Genomic DNA, 16,912 nt, shown 5'->3' with positions numbered 1-16,912 from the left:
CCTAATTTCTTTTTCATCCTGTTTATTCTTTGTGTAGAGAAAGGCCACTGATTCAAGTTAATTTTATATCCAGCTACTGTACTGAAGCTTAAACATCTAAATCTTAATAAAATCATTGGAGATAAGCATCAGGAAGCTATTGGCATAGGAGAAGTCCTGTCTATAATTACACATTAGCCATATTCCTACTTGTTACTAGGAGTTTGTTAAGAGACACTCATTGTCTTTGCTGCATTACCCAACCTTCAGGCTCATACCGTTCTGCTACTTAGCAGTCACCTTTACATACCTTGGAGGGCCTAGACAGTAAGTAAACTCAGATAGGCAAATGGGAATGAGCTGTATCAAGGTAGGAGGGGTCAGCATAGGTAGCTGGGAGCGACTGGCTCTACAGCAGACTATTACAAAAATAAGTGCACACAGGAGAAGGTAGAGGAACACTTCACTAGCAAACACTAGTGTTCGTGGAAAGGGAGATGTGGACAGGCATGGCTTGGCTTATCCTCTACCTCCTAAGTGTTCTCTGGGCTGTGGCAGGAACCAGCACCCATGCCCAGAGCTCTTGCTGTGAGTATATGATTGTTTTGATGGGAAAGGAACAGACCCCTCCGGAGGCAGAGATTTCAGGCACAGTTGTGCTGATGAAAAGGAGGAGGAACAGCAGTCACTATAGGAGTATCAAAGAGGTGGACAGAAGACAGGGCGGAGCCATGTTCCACGGACTGTCATCCAGGGAAGCCATCTTTCATGACTTTAGAGCACAATTCTCTGAGAGTCAGGTCAATGCATTTTTCATTGAAGGAGACTGAATTATGACTTCAGGCATGTTGGTTGCTGGAACAAGGCCGATACTTAGTGGTAACTGAGAGCCCGAATATTTGCTGAGAGCAAATTATGTCTCAAATCATCAAGAGTCTTCACGTAGAGGGAAGAGAAGAGGGAAATGAATATAAAAGAAATCAGTGACTTCTGGGAAGTGGTTAGAAATCATGTTAATTACCTCTGAGCTGTACCACTCAGAGTTGGCACAGGAGAAATCACTTTAAATATAGAGATCATTGGAGAAAGTGTAAGGACTAATGCGCCTCTAAAGAAAAATGTTGTTATTTTCTATATTCCTCTTCTATTACTTGATCCCCAAAAGCTCTCAAGCCTTCTGCTAAAAGGCCTAAAAGACTCGGAAATTCTGTTTCCGAGAAAGGGGCAGAGGGCTGAGGAGAAAGAGGGATGAGTGAAGATTTTGTGTCAAGTGGCTTTCCTCTTCTCAGCTGTGCCCCCAGATCAGCAACCCTGGGTCGATGGCCTACAAGCGCTCATGGAGAACTCGGTGACTGATTCAGACTTCCCAAACCCCAGCATCCTGATTGCCATGAACCTGGCCGGTGCCTACAACATGGAGGCCCAGAAACTCCTGACTTACCAGCTCATGGCCAGTGACAGTGCAGGTTAGACACTGGATCCCCTCCCTGCAACCTGAATCTTCCACGCACAGGCCACGCCCAGACCCCAGCTCTGTGTCATCACCCACCCCAGAGCTACCTCTGATGACACTTCACTCACTTCTCCCTACACAGCAGCAGGGCATCTGTACACATGAGACAGCAGAACTATCAGGAAAGGGGCAGGCAGGATGCTCAGGGAACAACATGGGGGCTTCTGATTCCAGACCTGCTGCTTATAAATAAGTCACCAGATGCCACTTATTCACCGAGCCCTCCAAGGACAAAAACAATAATAAGTGACAGTAACAACAAAGTTTGGGGTCCACTTACTTCCCAGGAATTGCCTGAGGGTTCAAAGTGCATAACCAAGTTTACTTTCTGCCTGTAGGCTTCCATGGACTTGTACAGACATTCTCACTTCTTTTATAGACAGATGCCAGGGATTGTTCCTTAGTGTATACTAATTATAGAACGAGTTTCATTATGCAGTCATTGAGTCACACAGACAACACTAGAGTCAATGTTTCCTCGAGAATTTGTTTCTGTGTCTCCTTCTTTGGAAAAAGAAGAGTTTAAAATCCTGTGAGTGCACTTCTGGAAAATCCAAATCCCAGATGGGAGGCTGCTCTCAGCGGGAGCATCTCTGCGAGTTCCTGAGCAGCCAGGGATACGGAGTGAAACATTGTCTCAAAAAAAAAATTAAAGGAGGGTGGGGGGGCAACTGGGAAATGGGCTTGTGAAACCGCTCTCAGGTACACGGCTCTGTGGCTATGCAGGGTTCCCAGTCTGAGTTTAAATCCACAGAACTATAGAGGGAATAACGGACTCCACAAAGTGGCCTTTGGACCTCCACATGTGGCTGTGGCTCTTGCGCGTGTGCGCATATGCACACACACACACACACACACACACACACGCACACACGCACATCCATGCACACACACATACAGTAATAATAATAAACATATGTTTTAAGTTTAAAAGACAAGTGCAATGGCCTTGCCTGAGAATGCCTGCCCTTCTCCTCCTGTTCTCTCTGCTGCAGACCTGACAAGTGGGCAGCTTGCCCTCACCGTTATGGCTCTCACGTCCTCCTGCAGAGACCCTGGAAGTAAAGTGTCCACTCTACTGAAGAAAATGGAGAACTGGTCACCTTCAAGTAAGAGCTCATGGGAAGGAAGGGAAGAGTGTAGGGTCCTTCCTGAGAACTGTCAAACCAGAAAAGAAGAGAAGGAAGGGGAGAGTGGAGGGTCCTTCCTGAGAACTGTCAAACCAGAAAGGAAGAGAAGGAAGGGGAGAGTGGAGGGTCCTTCCTGAGAACTGTCAAACCAGAAAGGAAGAGAAGGAAGGGGAGAGTGGAGGGTCCTTCCTGAGAACTGTCAAACCAGAAAGGAAGGGAAGAAAGGAAAGAGTGGAGGGTCCTTCCTGAGAACTGTCAAACCAGAAAGGAAGGGAAGGAAGGGAAGGAAGGGAAGAGTGGAGGGTCCTTCCTGAGAACTGTCAAACCAGAAAGGAAGATTATGCAAATGGGAAGTAAAAAGTCAGGGAGGAGGCATGAGGCCACCTCTGCTCTGACAGACCCCCGCCCCCGCCTCCATAAGTCTCTCTTCTCGGCCAATATGAAGCTCACTGGGAAGCCACCATCCACTCAGGCCTTCTCTTCAAACAGCAGATGACACTCTCAATCTGAAAAACATTGGTGTCTTCCTTTGCCAGTCTTTCTATGACTATGACAGGTTTTCTAATGATTTCTATTTAAAAGCTTTGGCCCACGTTACTTAAAAAGTCTCCAGTGTGGTAAGTGTTAATCTAATAATGGGTCTCTGTCTTCTGAGGCCCGGGTGCTGAATCCTCGGCCTTCTATGGGCCTGGTTTGGCTATCCTCGCACTGTGCCAGAAGAGTTCAGAGGCGACCTTACCCATCGCAGTGCGCTTCGCTAAGACCCTGATGATGGAACCCTCTCCCTTCAATGTGGGTAAGCTGTTGCCGCTAGACCTAGGCTGAGAGGATCAGGGTCACAGTGGATGAGAGCTGGTGATAGAGCGGGAGATAAAGGGGAGGAAGTGGAGCGGAGAGCCATGCAGGTGGCCGGGTATGCAAACATTGAACAAAGGTTTATAGGATGTGTTGAGTTAAGGACAGATCTCCACAGGGACAATAAACACATCACACAAGTCATAAGTTATTTTCAAATAAAATGGAAACGTCTTGCCTCAGCCCTACCTTTCACTCCTTAATTGTTACTAATTCTCCCACACTCAGTGTTTCCATATGTTTCTCCTTTTGCCATCCAAATGCCCTTTCTATAACCAGCTATTTTCTTTTTTATTCTTTTTGTCTTTTTTCCATTTTTTATTAGATATTTTCTTTATTTACATTTCAAATGTTATCCCCTTTCCTGGTTTCCCCCTCTGAAAACCCCTTCCCCCTATCCCCTTCCCCCTATCCCCTTCCCCCTCTCCCTGCTCATCAATCCAACCACTCCTGCCTCCTGGCCCTGGCATGCCCCTATACTGGGGCATTGAGCCTTCACAGGACCAAGGGCCTCTGCTACATATGCAACTGGAGCCATGAGTTCCACCATGTGTACTCTTTGGTTTTTTTGTTTTTTGTTTTTGTTTTGTTTTGTTTTGTTTTGTTTTCGAGACAGGGTTTCTCTGTGTAGCCCTGGCTGTCCTGGCACTCACTTTGTAGACCAGGCTGGCCTCGAACTCAAAAATCCGCCTGCCTCTGCCTCCCGAGTGCTGGGATTAAAGGCATGCGCCACCACACCCGGCCATGTGTACTCTTTGGTTGGTGGTTTAGTCCCAGGGAGCTCTGGGGGTACTGGTTCGTTCATGTTGTTGTTCTTCCTATGGGACTGCAAACCCCTTCAGCTCCTTGGGTCCTTTCTCTAGCTCCTTCATTGGGGACCCTGTACTCAGTCCAATGGATGGCTGTGAGCATCCACTTCTGTATTTGTCAGGCACTGGCAGAGCCTCTCAGGAGACAGCTATATCAGGTGCTGACAGCTATTTTCTGAAACCAACACAGGGACCTTCTTCTTCCCTTCACTCACACTGGGCTGCCTTCAAACTGAATCCTTTCCCTGCCTGATGTTCTTTCCTGTGCTTGGCCTTTCTATGTGTACTGATCCCTCCTCAGTTGGGGCCCCTGGCATGGAGCCCTCTGCCACCCTCTAAGCAATAATATCATACCAGGCTTTTTTTGCTCACTCCACAGGCCTCAGCAGCAAGCTTTTTCCTTTTACTATCAGACAAATGGGTAGATACAGTCCGGGGCTCTTCTCAGGGATCAAGAGCAGACTGACACCCCTTTCTACCTGCAATCTCTGTAAGCTCAGGAAGTGTGGTGGGCTTCTGTGTCTCAGGGGTCAATAACACTGTCACTTTTAATGGTGCTCTGAGAATTCAGATGAGGTGGGAAGGCCAGGGGGAGAGCTGCCACTTGCTAGTGGTTTTTTTGTTTTTGTTTTTGTTTTTGTTTTTTTGTTTTTTCTTGTTCTGATCTTGTTAGAGTTTGCTCCTTTGGTCCACACATGTTTATCACATGCAAATAACAAAAAGTCCCTGTGCTGGGTGCTATGGGGGATATAGAGTCACCACTTCCCAAGCATTTACAGAGCCCAGGAGCCACGACACATGACACAGAACCCTGACAGAGCAAAAGACGCATAAACCACAGGTGCTAGAGACTCAGGCTGCTGTGCTGGGAAGACCAAGGTGACTTCCCTGAGCAGCTGACAGCTGGGACTTCCAGAACTGCTGACATGGAGATGAGAAGTGAGCCTGAACACAGGTCTGGAGCTGTTAAGTTGTGTACAAGTGTTTCTAAGTCTGCTGCTCACTGGCTGTGTGGCCTTGTGCAGTTACTCCACTGCTCTGAGCTCCCATTTCCTCATATCTTAAATGAAGATGGGTCCTGCTCCACAGGCCGTCCCCAGAGCTACAGGAAGTCCTATAACTAGGTTACAATAAGCACCTGATGATGAACACTGGCTGTGGTGGTAATCGTGGTGGGGGTTTGTCTCCATTCTGGCACAGACACAGGAGCAGTGGCAACCTTGGCCCTGACCTGTATGTACAACAAGATTCCTGTGGGTTCTCAAGAAAACTACAGAGACCTGTTTGGTCAGGCACTGAAGGCTATTGTGGAGAATATCAGCTTGAGGATCAAAGCTGATGGCATCATCGGAGACATCTACAGCACTGGCCTTGCCATGCAGGTAAGGCATCCTATTTGCTCCTAATCTAGGCCAGGCTAATAACATTGAACTGTAAGGCCAAGGGACTGTGTGTATACTAACATACCTAGGAAAGTCTAACTAATGTGATTTGGGGTCAATTCCTGAACTACCTTGCCTCAGTTTCTCCACTAAGAAAATGCAGGTGTTTACTAGTTCAGAGAGAAAATGTGAAGACAAACCTAAAAGAATTCATTTTTCCTTTCTTGGAAAAAAATGAAACAAATAAATCAAGATTTTTGAGGGCTTACTATCAATAATGACCAGCTTACTAGTAACAGTCATACTCTACTGAATGTTTGGTGTACACATACCAATATGAAAGCAGTCTTTCCAAAATATTGATGGAATTTTGTGCTTCAAACTGACCAGGAAAATGTTCTTTTTTATCTTTACCCACAAAAAGTTGGTTTGTATTTAAAATGATTAATGTAAGTAATGTAAAGTTGACACACGCACACATGTACACACTCAAATAAATACTAAAAATGATCTAGTAAATAGCAGATAGAGCCAAGCCTGTATCCCAGCTGAGTCTGTAGGTTATGCTATGTCTCACCCACTAATCCCCAGGCTTGAATTGGAAAAGATGCTTTTTTTTTTTAAGTATGCTCCTTTTTGTCTTTTTTTAATTAGATATTTTCTTTATATACATTTCAAATTTCAAATGTTATCCCGAAAGTTCCCCATACCCTCCCCTCCACCCCCCTATCCACCCACTCCCACTTCTTGGCCCTGGCGTTCCCCTGTACTGGGGCATATAAAGTTTGCAAGACCAATGGGCCTCTCTTCCCAGTGATGGCCGACTCAGCCATCTTCTGCTACATATGCAGCTAGAGACACGAGCTCCAGGGGGTACTGGTTAGTTCATATTGTTGTTCCACCTATAGGGTTGCAGAACCCTTGGGTACTTTCTCTAGTTCCTCCATTGGGGGCCCTGTGATCCATCCAATAGCTGACTGTGAGTATCCACTTCTGTATTTGCCAGGCACCGGCATAGTCTCACAAGAGACAGCTATATTAGGGTTCTTTCAGCACAATCTTGCTTGTGTATGCAATGGTGTCAGTGTTTGGAGGCTGATTATGGGATGGATTCCCGGGTATGGCAGTCTCTAGATGGTCCATCCTTTCGTCTCAGCTCCAAACTTTGTCTCTGTAACTCCTTCCATGGGTGTTTTGTTCCCAATTCTAAGAAGGGGCAAAGTGTCCACACTTTAGTCTTCATTCTTCTTGAGTTTCATGTGTTTTGCAAATTGTATCTTATATCTTGGGTATTCTAAGTTTCTGGGCTAATATCCACTTATCAGTGAGTACATATCACGTGAGTTCTTTTGTGATTGGGTTACCTCACTCAAGATGATGCCCTCCAGGTCCATCCATTTGCCTAGGAATTTCATAAATTCATTGTTTTTAATAGCTGAGTAGTACTCCATTGTGTAAATGTACCACATTTTCTGTATCCATTCCTCTGTTGAGGGGCATCTGGGTTATTTCCAGCTTCTGGCTACTATAAATAAGGCTGCTATGAACATAATGGAGCATGTGTCCTTCTTACCGGTTGGAACATCTTCTGGATATATGCCTAGGAGAGATATTGCGGGATCCTCTGGTAGTACTATGTCCAATTTTCTGAGGAACCGCCAGACTGATTTCCAGAGTGGTTGTACAAGCTTGCAATCCCACCAACAATGGAGGAGTGTTCCTCTTTCTAAGATCAAAAATTCAGGTGACAGCAGATGCTGTGGAGGATGTGGAGAAAAAGTATGCTTTTAACTGAAATATAATTGTATTCCTTTCCTGTCTCCACTTGGCATGCCAACTATTTTTTTTTACTTATTCATTTCACATCCTGCTCACTGCCCCTCTCCCAGTGACCCCCTTCCACAATCCTTCCTCCCATTCTCCTTCTCCTGTGAGCAGGTAGGGCCACCCCTAGGTATCCCTGCAACCTGGCACTTCAAGGCTCTGTGAGGCTAGCCACATCCTCTCCCACTAAAGCCAGACAAAGCAGCCCAGCTAAAATAATATAGCCCACATACAGGCAACAGCTTTTGGGATAGCCTCTGCTCCAGTTGTTTGGGACACACATGAAGACCAACTTCCAACCTCTGTTACATATGTGGAGGGGGAGATGTCTAGATCCAGTTGTCATATGCTCTTTGGTTGGTGGTTCAGTCTCTGAGAGTCCCCAAGGGTCCAGGTTAGTTGATTTTCTTGGTCTTCCTGTGGTGTTCCTATTCACTTCCTGGCCCACAAGGGAAAGATGCTCTTGACAGCCCCAAATCTGTCACCATCCTCCAGCCGCTGTTGACTAGGGCAAGAATCCTTCATGGGAAATAGATGCATCCATGATGATGGAAAGAGATTACCAACTAGAATCATAAATTATAAAGTCACAGGTGGTCAAATCCTCTAGCCATACTAAGATATTGGTGATCTAAAGTTTCTAAATATCTTAGGATATTAAGAGAAAACTGCATCATAAACTCCAAACCTCAGAAACCCCAGAAAAGGGAGAGGGCTGGAGCCCTAAGCTTTGTGTAGCTCTGGGCTACTATCAGAAGGAAATCATCTCCTGAGGGGAAAAAAAAAAGAGACTGGTGTTGGTAACCTCTACATACTAAAAATTAGAGAAGAGTCCACAGAACATATGTAATAATCAGTGTCAAGCATAAGAATGAAGACAGCTCACCAATCCAAAATGCCATGTGTGGAAATGCCTAAGAGCAAAGCTACTTCTTGTCATGGTCACCCCAATTTAGTCATGAAAGAAAACTATTTACCATAGCCAAGCCATAAAACAGCAACCCCAGAACTCAGGTCTAGAAACTTCTGTGGAAAGCAGGCATCCTGAGGGAATGAGTTTAAGATTGGGTTTGCCAGGGTAGGACCCTCACTTAACCTTGTTTAAGGTTTCTGATTGGTTTAGTGCCAGATGCAGAACTGTTTTCTTTGCCGATTTGGCGTAGGAATTCTATTTGGGATTTCATCACTTTCTAGGTACTCTGGTAGATTATGCGTGAGAACAAAGCTTTTCCTATCAAAGGGTAAGGCCTTATTTATATCCAGATAGCACTCACCATGTAGATTTCTTGTCACTTACCACATATACCTTCTCCGTGCCTGCCTGTCTACACATGCACCTGGAGTTTACCCAGAAAGCCGGAAGAGTCAGACTAACGAGTGTCTAATCTATAACCATTATCTAATCTGAAAAGTTGTGCTGTTGAGATCAAAGGGTTCTAGACCCATTACAACAGGGTTTGAATTTCAAGTCTGCCCCAATCTAAGACAAATGTTGACTTTCCTTGAGTTTCATTTTCCCCAAAAGAGCAAGGCTATAACCACACTGAGTGCCATGTGATATACAAAAACATCACAAGTACAATGCCATGCCCACTCACTGTCCATGAACTCTCAGCACAACAGGAGAGCTATAAAGCTTTCAGCCTTTGCTCACTCACCCAAGGATGACAGTCCTTGCATGACCTGAGACACTCTCAAGCCTTCCTAAAGGCACTTCTACCCTGAAACTTCTCATCCTTCCATACCATCTACTGCACCAAAGTTTCCTCTGGTAGGAACTGACCTCAACAAGGAGTCTGGTAAGATTCTTCATACAGAGTTAGCAATTATTTCTGATGGCTTAATGCTCTAGTATGTCGGAATAAATGTTTTATTCCCAGGAAAAAATATATCACAGTAGAAGCTACTACTGCTGAGGAGTATCTAGCTAGTACTCTTAGGCTAACCTGCCTTGTTAAGTGGCCTCTATGGAGAGTTTCGGTCTGTATTTGCTGAAGCTAACATGGTGACTGTTCCTGTCACAGATGTCCAAGTGCCCACTCTGCTCTTTCTAGCTGAGACAACCATCTCTGACTCTCCTCCTTCGCCCATTTTCTCTTCCCAGCTTCATGCAAACTTGTCATTGGCCAACGAAGCTTGCTATCATACTTGGGGGCTTTAGTTAGCATAACTGTTAGAGGAATGGAGGATGCAATGATAGTTTCCACATCATGCCTTGCAAAATACTTTCCCAAACTGGCTCACTGGACCCTCAAATGATGCCCCTCCAAAGACAAGCAGGACTTATACTTTCTAATTTAGCCCTAAGAGACAGAAAAATTTGCCAGAGAAAGTAAATAGGTTGGCATAGTAATCCAGACTTGTTTTGCAAGTACCAGAAGCCCAATTTTAAAATGACAATTTAATATTTCACATACCTGGGGATGTCAAGACTAGATGAAGTGATTTCAAGAATAACCAGAATAAAAAGATCAAATGACACATAAGAGACCCACTCTTAGTAGCCTCTCATGCCCGGTTTCACTCATTCTCTCCTGCTGTGTGGAATTTAAGATGGTTAATGACAGCTTCGTGTTTACTCATACAGTCACAACTAAAATATACAAGCAGGAGACATGTTTTTTTCTTTCAGTATGGGTGTATCAGGGAAGAACCGATTGATGCATGAATCCACCAGTCACTGTTCCCAAGGAGACCAGTGCAACCCAGGCCATGACTCCATCCCAAGGCCAGGGCTGTGGAGACTGTGACTGCAGTCCTGACATAGACACAGGCTTTGGGACTGCAGTCCTGACATAGACACAGGCTTTGGGAGAAGTTCACCAAATTCTGTGCATGACAACACAAATCAAGAGCAGTGTACTGCATATGCCAGTCCAGGTTGCCCTAGACTACAACAGCTCCTTCTAAGACTTGCTTCATTATCCTTGTTCTACAGCTAAAAACTTGTCATGAATACAGCAACTCTGGCAGTATTCCCTGCCTCTCATCATTGACCAGATAATTGTTCAGTGCTATGTTGTTGTTGTTGTTGTTGTTGTTGTTGTTGTTTTTATTTTACCTTATCTTATGTGTATAGGTAGGCAAAATTCCATATACACATGTACATATTCCATATACACCTCAGGTACTAGGCATGTATGCATCACATACATGCCTAATACCTGAGGAGGCCATAAGAGGGCAAGGCCATAAGGTGATGATGGGTCCCCTGGAAGTGGAGTTACAGATGGTTGTGAGCTGCCATGTGGCTTCTGTGAAGTAAGCCAAGGTCCCTGGGAAGAGCAGACAATGATCTAACACTGATTTATCTTTCCGGCTCATCATTGTTAAGCACTTGTTTGCCGTTAGCTAGGAGACTGTGCCCACAGCCTCATTCATTGACAGGCCAGTGCCTTTGCTGGGTGCTACCCCTCCACTCCTTCTATGACTATCATGGGACAGATTCTGTGAAAGACAAATGTGATTCAAAACCTTGTGCTGCTTCAGTTTGGATTCTGGAAGATCATAAAGATTAGCAATCAAGTTCACCCCTCACAAGAGCCATCTCCCCACTATACCTAATCAGATTATATATATATATAATTATATATATATAATATCCTTGCTCATGCCCACCCCAGGCTCTCTCCGTGACACCTGAGCAACCTACCAAGGAGTGGAACTGTGAGAAGACTATGCATACGATACTCAACGAGATTAAGCAGGGGAAATTCCAAAACCCCATGTCCATTGCCCAAATTCTCCCTTCCTTGAAAGGCAAGACTTACCTAGATGTGCCCCAAGTAACATGTGGTCCTGGTAAGTACTTCTCAGTGACCTCCCTTCTTATGTTATAACTGAGCTACTTATAGTACAATAGCGTGTGGCTTGATGTTGAGTAGCATGTAAGACTGTTTTGTCCATGTATCCCATATGGACAGACAGAGCCTCAACTGATCTCCAATCTTAACAATGTGTTCTAGCACACAGCCACAGTGTCTAGCCTTCAGAATTCATCTCCTTACACTAAACACCTACTTTAAGGAGGTAGAAGGCCCATGGTCACCACAAGGAGCTTCATTCATTCCACAAATGGACTGCCAAGCATCACTAAGTCTTCTCTGCTCTACAAAGTCATAAAACAGACATACAGACAAAACTACAGTCTTTACAGTAATGAAATCAGTATTAAATAAAAATCAATGCCATCTACACTATAAAAGCAACAGGAAGAAAAGGGGGAGGAGACTAATTACCAATTGTTGACTTTATTGGACTTAAAAGGCACAGATGAAATTCATCCAAGCTTTTAAGATCTAAAATGATAGCCTGACAGAATACCAACAGGATAGGGTGGAAGCTTGACATCTTACTTTATAGCATCTTTATATCCAATCTAATACAGTACTGAAATATTTAAAATTCAGATTGCCCATGCAGAGCCTTCCTAAAACTTTTGTCACTCCAGAAAAAATAAATCTTTGAAATCAATTCCTTCAATTATTTGTTCTTATCAAATACTTCCTCCGGAACTCACCAGCTTCATATGACAGGAAGAAATGATAGGATCTTCATAGACTTCAGTGATGAATCTACAGGAGCCAAAGTCAAGCAAATCCATTGCCATCAGATGAAGCGTTGCTACCTTGGCCTCACTGCCTACCTTGGCCTCACTTGCCTAGGCTGCTTCCCAGTGACATCACAAGCTTAACATGGAGTCTTTGCCAGGACTCTAGAGTAGTTGTCCAAGTATTTTGTTAAAGAATTTAAAGGTTATTATTTTCTTGAAATCTTTTCTGGGATATATTGTCAACAGCAATGACTTTTGCAGCCATAACTCAAATCTCAAAACCTTTGATAAACCTGGCCTTTTTGCTCCTTACAGGTCATGAAGTGCCACCAACTTTAACTGACTATCCTACCCCGGTCCCCACTTCAGTATCTAACATTACCGTCATATATACCATAAACAATCAGCTGAGAGGGGTTGATCTGCTTTTCAATGTGACCATCGAGGTTAGTGTGAAAAGCGGATCTGTGCTACTTGCTGTCCTAGAAGAAGCACAGCGCAAAAACTCCATGTTCAAGTGAGTGGTGCGAACAGCGTTGCCCTCCCCAAGCCTGACTCAGATTCCTCCTGTATCCTCCTTCCCATCCTCTCTCTCCTAAGATCACATAACAGGTAACTAGAGAGTTCAGAGCTAAGCATGGACTTGTCTGCCTTTAAATTTTACATTCTACCCACTATCCTGTTAGGAAAGAGTAGAATGTGGAAATGGATTGCAGAGGAGAGTGTAAACGTTTGAAAAAAGAGGAAGCAATAGAGGAAGATAGGGAGGTCACAGAGAAAGATAGAAGGAGTCAAAGGACCCTGGGAATACATGACAAAGAAAAGAGGACACTTGATACCCAAACCCTCTGGATATACTTGGAGAGAAAAAAGAACCAACTGCCTCCATAACCACAATATAATCAGTTATTTAATAATCTTACAGAATTTTTTCTATACATAATACAAATAGCTGTGATTCATCAGATTCATGGGCTGGCATACTTTTCTCTAAAATTTGTGTCCCTTATTTTCTATGATTTATTTTATTTTTAACAATGTGAGGAGCAGGAACATATCTGTGCATGTGAGTGTGGGTACGTTTGGAGGCCAGGGGCACCAGATCCCATGATTCTTTATATAAGGTCCTCCAATAATTTGAACATCATTAGAGTTGATCATTAACAGAGTGCACCCCATACGATTCACATGCACACTGTCCTCTATAATGGCTACTCCTTTTACTGCAATGCAATATTCTATACAAGAAAACCTTGGACCTCAACTGTGCCATGGAGATATGTGTGATGAAATGAGTAGAAATTGTTTAATAGTACATACATTGAGGTACTCATTCATCTGGAATCCTCAACATAACAAACAGAAATAAATCCATAGAATCTGAAAAATACATACTATGCAAGATAAAGATTGTTCCAAATGATATATCCATAAAATGTGAATACCTAAATATGGAAATACCTATCAACTCACTCAACTGCAAACGTTAACCAAAACCCTTCAAATGCTATTCAGTGAAATTTCACTTTAAGTGGCATGATTCCATACTCACTAGGCATTTGTATTTTCTCTTCTGAACATTATTTTTATCTGTTTTTTAAAGCATTATTACACCTATCTCTCTATCTTGCCTCCTGTTGCCTGGCTTCAACCAAGGTTATCCACATTTTATTCTTAGATTTGAAACCACAATGACATCCTGGGGCCTTATTGTCTCTTCTATCAACAATATCGCTGAGAACGTTAATCACAAGACATACTGGGAGTTTCTTAGTGGCAAAACGCCTTTGGATGAAGGTAAGAAAAGCAAAGGAATGTCTTTTTCTTCCAATTGGAAGGCTACATTTACTACTTCTTTAATTAATGTACTTGTATAATATGATAATGTACATGCTTATAATAAGGGTAGGTATAGGAATTGAGTGTTGTAGATAATCATTACATACTCTGCAATTATTAGTGACTCTAAATTCAAGAGATGAGAGGTGGATTATACATTGGTGGTTAACTCCAAGACACCAAGAGTGCATCAGTGTAGCATTAAGGAAAGAAATAAAAGCAGTTACCATTTCCCCCTAGGGCCATTTCACCAAGAGTGAGTCCAGATTTGTATTCTCTACTTCATCAAATATGTGCCTTCCATCTCTGTCTTTCTGTTGCGTTCATCTGAATCTGTACCTGATGTAAGAAGGCTGCCTTGTCGATCTGTCTGGCCCTGGGTGTGATTGTGTATGCCTGCCATGAGTCTATTACATGGCTATGTGTACATCCCTCACACAGGCTTTACTGTGTCTTTATTAAACAGCACAGAGCATCACATGGGGAAGGAATGGGATACTTTACAGAAATATTTAACAGTCCTATAAACACCAGTGTTTACCAGCCAATTTCCCTAAATAGATGCTTTCAAACTTTCCAGTAGATTTGAGGAAGCTGTTGTCATCTTAGGTATTTGCTGCTCTCCGCAAATGATACACATGCATTGTTTCTGGGTCTGGGTCTTGGAAGAGAACATAACAAGAACTTAAGATTATGCCTATGTGTTGTCTTAAGTTGTAAAGTTTGATTACATGGAGAATTCAAGGCAAGATTCAATTCTTATGCTTCTCCTAAAGGCAGGTTAAGCAAAAAACCTGAATACACAATAGTCTTAAGTCGTAAGTAACCTCCAGGTATACTATTAACCCTGCAGTGAGGTCCAGCAAAAGTCCCAGGCTCTTAGAATGTAAGAGATATTTCAGAATATTGCATCACCACAAGATGTCAAAGGTACCTGTTTGAAAAATGAGCCTAGAATTTAACAGAACAGAAATCAAGTCCAGGTTTCCAAACTCTAGGACAAGTGAGCTTTCTAACACAGCCTCATCAAAACTTCAACTCCCACCTTCTGTTTAGTCTCTGATAAAGGAATGTTTGTAACTATACATTTATGGAATAAACATAGCAAGAATGGAACTCAGACTCCAGCAAATTAATATTTCTGAAAGGTTTTGCATAAGCGCTGAAACTTCTTCCCACTTAAAGAGCACTGGGCATGGTTTTGTCTAAGGATCATGTTAACCGGACACTGATTGTCACTGTGAAGAGGACTGTGAATTCTAACAGAGTCACAGGAGGCCAAGGCTGTGTCTTGAAGGCTCCATTCCCCAATTTTACCATGGGAGAGACTGTTTGCTTACAGTCTACCATATAGTTAGGAAAAGCTGCCCAGTCAGAATTCATGGGCTGCAGGACCAGGCTTTGTTAAAAAAAACTCCTCTCATAATCACAATCTACAGTACACAAATAAGGAATCATTCTCTACAGCTATAAAATGGAAATATTATTTCCATGGGTTATTGTGAGGATTAAAAAAATGCAGTGACTTTTTGAAGAGTGTGTGTTCAAAATGCTTGTTGTCACTGTTATTTCTGCCACCACTTTGATCTCAAAAGATTACTCTGAAATTTTAAAGGGGCTTATTCCTCATGTCTGCAAAAAACTTCCTTTCTCTGGGATCAAAGACAGTAAAAAGTAAAGATGTCCAATTCAAAACCATTTGGGTATGAACCTCATGTTTACTGTTGCCAGAACTACCTAAAAGATAAGATATCGACATCATTTCTCTTTCTTATCCTGAAGGATTCTCAGCCTATTGCCCTTTCTATTTCTTACAAAAATGTTCCAAAAATAAGTGAGATTCCCCCTTAAAGATTTTAGCTTGAACCATTTATCGAATGGTTACTATGTGCCAGATACTGGCTTCTAATATTAAAGATAAATTTCAGAAAAAAATTTAGCAAAACTTTTCTGTGTGAGAGAAGAAAGGGGTTATCCCCAAAATCATACTCCACAAAATGATAACCTAAAAGCTGAAAATTAGAAATCCATAGACATTTGTGCAGCAATATATAAAGCAAATACAAGAGGAATACAGTATCTTTACAGAGAGAGAGAGAGAGAGAGAGAGAGAGAGAGAGAGAGAAGGAGAGGAGAGAGAAGAAAAAGAGAGAGACGGCTTCACAGTTAAAGGCACCTACTGCTCTTACAAAGAACCCAGCACCCACATCAAGTGCCTCACAACAGCCTGTAATCCCAGTTCCTTCTTCTATTCTCCACGAACACCTTCACATATGTGGTGCACATGCACGCGCACGTGCACACACACACACACAAATAATAATAATAAATATTTAAGAAAGAAAGAAAGAAAGAAAGAAAGAAAGAAAGAAAGAAAGAAAGAAAGAAAGAAAGGAAGGAAGGAAGGAAGGAAGGAAGGAAGGAAGAAAGAAAGAAAGGAAGAAAGGAAGAAAGAAAGAAATCCGTAAACAGGACTAGAAAGAGCTGATAAAGACATCTGGAGCCAGGCTTTGTGGCCTGAGTTTGATTCCTGGGACCCACGTGATGGAAAGTGAGAATCAGTTCTCACAAGTTGTCCTCTGAGCTTCACATGCATGCATCCACACACATACACAAATAAATAACAATAATAAAAATGTTTTAAAAGAAATCCTGAAACATTCAAAACTTACATTTCTGCCCACTTCTCGCTGTGGTGATCTTACCCATCTAACAAGGTTAATGAGCTGATGTTTGGCCTGGAAAGTTTATGTGCACTGTGAACACGTGTTATCCTCTGCCTTTTTCCAGGGGTTGCTTACTATATCCCCTTCAATCATGAGCACATCACAGCCAACTTCACCCAATACTGAGAAGGAGTATCTTCTGACCCATGTGACAAAAGGATGGTTTGGGTTGTTTTGTTTTGTTTTGTTTTCCATATCATTTCAAATCTGTGCCAAGAAAAGCAGATATTAACAATGCTACTCTCTTCCTGAGCCACTGTGTGGAATAAATGATGCAGATGCTCACCATTGTGACTCATGCAA

The 16,912-nt window shown here is 42.9% G+C and overlaps 1 protein-coding gene across 1 annotated transcript; it reads left to right on the top strand.

Moving 5' to 3' along the window:
* Positions 1-476: 476 nt before the first annotated feature.
* On the top strand, positions 477-16,735 carry Cblif (cobalamin binding intrinsic factor). The gene is made up of 9 exons (XM_021152490.2): positions 477-567; positions 1,269-1,445; positions 2,488-2,601; positions 3,278-3,418; positions 5,487-5,668; positions 11,116-11,293; positions 12,360-12,561; positions 13,723-13,841; positions 16,674-16,735. The coding sequence occupies exons 1-9, from the start codon at positions 477-479 to the stop codon at positions 16,733-16,735; spliced, it is 1,266 nt and encodes a 421-aa protein (XP_021008149.1).
* Positions 16,736-16,912: the final 177 nt, after the last annotated feature.

This window comes from Mus caroli, unplaced genomic scaffold (genome assembly GCF_978045245.1).
Source record: "Mus caroli unplaced genomic scaffold, Mus_caroli_1 scaffold_20, whole genome shotgun sequence".
In the NCBI taxonomy this organism is placed as follows: domain Eukaryota; kingdom Metazoa; phylum Chordata; class Mammalia; order Rodentia; family Muridae; genus Mus; species Mus caroli.
The sequence above is the reverse complement of the archived record's forward strand: the minus strand, read 5'-3'. Positions and strand labels throughout refer to the sequence as shown.